At 32.3% G+C, this 6622-nt stretch overlaps 1 protein-coding gene across 5 annotated transcripts in view; it reads left to right on the forward strand.

The window, feature by feature from the left end:
- Positions 1-3015, forward strand: part of LOC134533254 (vacuolar protein sorting-associated protein 35) — a 95563-nt gene extending 92548 nt beyond the window's left edge. For all 5 annotated transcript variants that reach the window (XM_063370683.1, XM_063370684.1, XM_063370687.1 and 2 more), the window contains one exon: positions 1316-3015. In XM_063370683.1, coding sequence (XP_063226753.1) covers positions 1316-1495 — 180 coding nt within the window. In that variant the 3' untranslated portion in view covers positions 1496-3015. The remainder of the gene's footprint in view (positions 1-1315) is intronic.
- The last annotated feature ends 3607 nt before the right edge of the window (positions 3016-6622 follow it).

Genomic DNA, 6622 nt, shown 5'->3' on the forward strand with positions numbered 1-6622 from the left:
GCAGTGTGTCTGCGAGCACTATTATTTCCATGGCTTTTAAAAGGGAGGGGAGGAGAAAAAGGAAAAAGACACAGCTGTTTACTGTTCGTTCCGCTGACAGTTGTCTTGAACAGCGCGACACTTTGCCATGTTACTTTTCTAATGCTTTATGAAATAATAATGTATAATATATAATATAAATTCAAATACGTATTTTGCAAGTGTTGTATTGAACTATTTGTTGTGTTAATACATAGTTTGTGATATGTTACACGTCACTGGCAAGTAATGACACACTTTTTTTTAATCTTTTATTAATACTTAATTTTTACATTCAATTTCTGGTATTTTTAAAACACAAATGTTAGCTGAATTTTTTTCTCTTATGTAAATATACCCAAGAAATTCAAATTAAAAACTTGATTTATTTAAAATTTACAGCTAGCACCTTATTTAAAATGACAATTTTGGTAAAAATAATATTCAAAAGTATCTTGAAATCTTTATAACCAAACAAAACTTAAAATGAATTAATAAAATATTGTCTTCATGCATTAGCAATCACTGCCACCAAGGCCCGCCATCTGATAGGTTTCATCTCCTTCATAATTTAGAGCAGCCCACTCACTATAACTGAAGTCAGTAGATCATTTTTGCTTGAGTAGGGAGGCACTACATGTATTGTTGAAACCCTTTTATCAGGAAGACTCATTGTAATTAATGAGCTTTTAATTGTTTATCATATAAACCAGTTCCCACTAGTGACAGGCAGATCTTTCAAGAACTTGTTCATGTGTGTAGCTGCTAGTCAGTCGGAGAGTAAGCAAGCAAATTAAAGGAACAATTAGGGTTCGTTTGCAGTTTTGAAAAACACGAAAAAACAAAATGTTTGCCTTTCCATTTGTTTTTACACTATTATCACTATGTAGATGTTTCTTATCTTCTTGCTGCTAAAAAAATTTGCTGGAGATAAAGAAGTGATTTCTAATAGACCTCCAAACTTTTGTATTATATAATAGTAATAAATAGACATAAACTGTGAAAATACATATTTTTGGCATAATTTAAATAACATTTTAATTTTCATTTTATTATGCTTTAGTCCAAAGAGGTCACTTGTATTGAAATTTGTACATGAAAATCTTTTGAAATTATGTATATTATACTAACAAATAATTTGATTAGCATTTGGTTGAAAACAAAATAAAAAGTCCTACTCACAGAACTTTCCGGCATTTGGCCTTGTCTTGTTTCAGTTCTCCATGACCTGGACTTCTAATAGTTAAAGTGTTAACAATGGCGTAGGCTTGCAGTGATGGGTTGAGTGTGTGCGCAGGTGACGGTGGCGATGCTGAACCAGCTGATGGCCAAGATCCGCGAGGAGCTGCCCAACCTGGAGGCCAACGAGGAGACGGAGCAGATCAACAAGCACTTCACCAACACGCTGGACCACCTGCGGGGACGCGTCGAGTGTCCCGAGTCGGAGGGCCTGTCCTACGAGGGCCTCGTGCTCTAGCCCCCGCGCGTTTGTGTTGCTGTCAGACATATCCACACAAGTCATCTTCGATTAGACCTCTTCTTTTTTTTTGTTACATTCAATTTATTATAAAATATTAAATTCATGTTTACGTTCACAAGTTATCTATTATTTATCTGTATGTCAAGTTAAAAGAAACACAAAAAAAAATTTAATCCTTCTTTCACAACTATAATAGAAATTATTGATTTCTTTGTGTAAATTATTTATTCTCATCAATTCCATGCCATATGTGATTAAGTACCGAAATAATATGTTTATTCCAACATTCTAGCACACGTATTTGTACAAACTTCTTAACAGTTTTGAAGCTTTGCTCTTGAATTTCCAGAAACTTGTGAAAATGTTTAGGTGGTGATGAAAATATGTGTCATAATTTTCAAATTTATTGTTTAAGCCTTTAATACTTTATTGAGCATTTTTACTATCTTATGCTTTATTTTGTAGAGGTGTGTGTGCAGTTATTTTTCAGTTTTGAAGGAAAGATGCAAATAGGTTACAGGATTGGTTTGTTTGATGTTGAGTCATATTGGTTATATTGTGATATTGGTTTGTTGGTATGCTCCTCTTGTTAGTAACTGTTTTCATGTTTTGATAATGTTAAGTAGTTATTTTAACTGAATATTTAATAAAAAACTCTTTGAAAATAGTGAATTTTTTTGTCATTTTGTTTCAGTTGGACTACAAAAAGCTTTGTTTATAACTCTTGATTTCACTAAATTTAGGAAATAAATTTCAAGTTATTTATGTTGTGGTATCCTTGCCATTTTGAAAGATATTCTGTATTCTTCATTTATTTTTAAATATAAATTTTAGAGTCAACATTACTACTGTATGTGTTTACTAGTAGTAAAGCTTCGACAGCTTTAGTAACCTTCATGAGACTGTTAAATACAATTTCCACTTGAGTCACTTGTCTCCCAAATAATAAAATTAGGCGCGTTTTGACTGTTTAATTTAAAATTGATGTAAGTAAATAATAAACACATTTATATAGCCCTGAACTACCGAAACTAATGTGACTGGCATGTTCACTATTAGTCCATGGCATTTGTTGGAAACATATAGTTCAGTTCTATGAATCAAAGGATTAGTAGTATCATGTCTTTTTCTTGATTGCTTGCATACTAAATTTTCTTATGCTATTTCCATTGCTATCATAGGAAATGTTAATGGGAAGATTTTTTTTTCAAGGGGATGATAAGTAACATTAAATATTTTTCTGCCACAATACCTGTACCTGTTTGAAAATATCATACATTTATCTGTTTTGTTTAGCGTATATATTAGTTATTTTTGTTAGTCATCTATAAAATGTGTGAGGTTTATTGTGAGTTTTTGTGTATATATTTTTTTATATAGGCATGTACATTTTGTATGCACAGTGATATTATATAGTGTGTAAATATGCTTCATAAGTGTTTGTAAAATGTTGCATCAATTACTGTACTTTAACATTTATATGATTCTGAAAATATATATTCACTTGTCTTGAAGTATTAAATAGTACTGTATACGTAGATTACATAAAATATGTAGGACTATTCCGATACCAATTCCAGATAACCTCGATTGCACTACCAACACCCTGATATCACCATTGATATCTGATACTACAATCAACATTTACACTTCCTGGCCACACTTTAAGAATATATAATTGAAACATAATTTATATAATTATGTTGGACAGTGTCATTATTTCCTTAATCTAAATTTAAAGTATGTGTTTTGAACATTATGAATCACTAATTTATTAGTCAAAATCTTCCTTCTTGTTTTCTTGTAATCAGGGTTCATACTAGGGGTGTGCGGGATCCCGACGCTTCGGGAAAAAAGTCGGGAAAATAGGCTTCCCGAAATGCCGGGCGGGAATTTTATTACTCCCGAATTTTTCGGGAAATTGTTTAAAAATTTACAAATGTTTACTAATCATGCGAAAATGTTTTCTATCAATTCAAACTGTTTTTACAACAATATCTTTTATGGATTCGTACATTTTTGAAGATTTTCCGTACTATTTAAACGCAAAACATCTTTTAAACGTATGCCGATCGTAGCGACAGCTGTGGTGTGCAGTGAATTATAATCGTTTACACATATCTGATTGGAATATAAAAAACGTACATGGAGTACCTTAAATATTGTATGCATTTATAAATTTATTTCTTCAAGGTTACAAATTTGCAAGATACATGAATAGTCAGTTATATAACATTATTGCCGTCACCATCCAATACTTAACCTAAAATCACTATGTGTCCTTCGACACAAACAAAACACATGCACAATCCAACCTTTTCGCCAAAGATATAAGAAATACTAGACTTGCGTTACATACCGAAGCGTAACCGTTCTCATTACTTGATAGCAGTGGCGATGTAGAGAACTATATTGGCACTTTGAAAAATATGAAATCACGTAGTTTTACACCACTTCTCACGAGTATCTAAACATCTATGATTTTGCTTTGGGAGAAAAAAAATAGTTGTTTACTGTTTAGTTTGGCGGGCTTTGTCGGCTGACGTTACGTTATTAAGGCTTGTGCAAAGTATCTGTTCCTAGTTTCGATGCCTTTGTATATTAAAACAAACTAGCAGCCTACAAATAATGGAGGTCGCAACCGATCAGCTAGTTACTTGTAAACCTAAAAGTGTTTGGAAGTATTTTGAACGTCTGACAGACAGTAAATCCCTGGCAAAGTGTATCTTGTGTGAAAAATTTTTGAGATGCGAGCATGGTAGCACGTCTGGATTACTAAAACATCTCAATAAACATCCCTCTATAAAAAAGAATTTGAGGATGCTAAAAAAAATGAATTCGCCGCTGAAAAAAGGGCAAGTGAAGCAGACAAAATAAATAGCAGCAAAAAAAAACAACTAACTTTGCAAGAAACGTTTAAATGGCCATGTTCTCGTATTAGGATTTTTTTTTTTTTTTTTTTAATTTTCCCGATCCCGTCCCGTTTCCCGCGGGAATAATTTATTTTTCCCAAAAATTTCCCGCAGTACAAAAACCTATTCCCGCACACCCCTAGTTCATACACGTCCTGGAAAACCTGGAATTTCAAAAAACTGTTTCCAGTACTGGAAATGTCCTGGAATTCGCAAATAATTGTAAATTGTCCTGGAAATTTTATCGGTATCCTTGAAATTTTATATGCACACACTGTTTTACAGTAAAACACTTGATTAAATAACTTAAGTTTCCTTTAACTGAAGTAAATTCTCCGTCCGTGCAGCATGTATTTTAAACAAACATAAATTCATAGATAACATGTCGTGAAGTAGACGTTCATCTATAAACTAAAAAGGCATTACACGATCTTGCACTTTAAAACTTCCTTTTTTTTTTTTTTTTCATTTTGGTGTTTTCACCAATGTGATTTTTTTTGTGGATTCCCAAAGTTAATGATCAAACTTAATATGAATATTATATATTAATACAGAGATACTAGTAAAAACATTTTTAAAGCCATTAAAATGAGGAAATTATTATTTACTTATAGTCATATCTGTACATAATTCTAACTTTTATATTAATTTGTCAGTAATACTCTTAGCAAAAAAACATCACAGTTTCTTTCTTGTCACAAATCATAAAAATATATTTACAGCTGCGAAGCTTTCAAGTTGATATTTTCTTTTGGATGGAGGATGATGATGTTTCAGAACTGGCTATTAGTATTTGGCCACAAGTTACAGCATTTGTCGATTCTTACAAAGGTAAACCCAAATCTGCTCTGTGTACCAAGTCTCTTCAGACTGTTCAGAAGGCTACTAAAGATCCACTGATGGTTGCCAAATTTTCTTTCTTTTCCTTTATTGGAAGTCAGATACAACCATACCTCAAGTGCTACCAGACTGATTCCCCCATGATTCCTTTCCAAGCTTCTGACAAATAGAATTGTTGTATGGACTTATGTCACTATTCATAAAGAAGGAAATTTTGGATAAGGCAAACAATGATGTAGATTTGTTGCACTTGATCCTAATAGCAAGGATAACACAGTGTTTACGAAGAGTATCGAAACTGGTTTTGCAACAAGAAAACAAATGATTGTGTGTTACACAAAAGAAAGTCACAGACAAGGATGTTTTAGTGTTCAAATCTGAATGTCTACAGTTATTGAAAGTATTAGTTTAAAAAAATTCAAGATAAAAATTCATTGAAATATCCTGTAGTGAGATTTTCCAGGTGTCTTGACCCTAGAACTCTACTATGCTATGAAACTGAAATAACTGAAACATTTAAAAAATTGCTTCAGCAGATTGAAAATGGAAAACTGATCAGTACAGGTGTGTGTGACGCAACTTTGCTACAGTTCAAGTTGTTCCTCACAGAAGTGTCACCAGATCCTTCACAGTTTACAAACTTTGATAGAAATACTCAAAGGTTAGATTCTTTTTTTGTAAATATTTCCTGGACAACAAACAGTATGCAGATTTGTGGTAAGTATTTAAACTTATTTTGACTCTGTCTCATGGGCAAGTATTTGTAGAACGTGGTTTCTCTGTCAACAGAGAAAGGCTTGTGGAAAATTTAACAGAAAAAAGTCTAGTAGCAATGAGGATTGTGTACGATGAATTTAAAGATAAAAAGGTAAGTGATGTTATTTTCAGTAAAGAACTGTTGGCAAATGCTAGATCATCAAGAATGTGCTATCATTACTTCTTGGATGAACAGAAGAAATAAACATCTAGAGAGGAGAGTAGTAGAAAGAGGTCACACATGTTAGAAACTGTCCAAGAACTGAAGAAGAAGCTGCAGATTGAGATATCAATTGATTCAATGAATAAAGAAGCTGATTCAATGGCATTACTTGCTGAGACAAGAAATGATTTCACTCTTCTTTCAAAGTCCAACGCATACAGTAAAAAATCATGTGAATCGGCAGCTGAAGTCTCAAAGTTAAGTGAAGAGATTGAAAAACTGTCTAAAAACTGTTAAAAAAAGGTAATAATTATTTTGTTGTAATTTAGAATCCTGGAAAAATATTTAAAAACAGCATTTTTATTATTATTATTAGTGTTTATCTTTGAATGAAGTGCTTGCTATTTTATCGATTACAACATAGTATCAAATAACAATTGTTATGTTTGAAAA

The sequence above is a fragment of the Bacillus rossius genome, chromosome 6, assembly GCF_032445375.1.
Source record: "Bacillus rossius redtenbacheri isolate Brsri chromosome 6, Brsri_v3, whole genome shotgun sequence".
In the NCBI taxonomy this organism is placed as follows: domain Eukaryota; kingdom Metazoa; phylum Arthropoda; class Insecta; order Phasmatodea; family Bacillidae; genus Bacillus; species Bacillus rossius.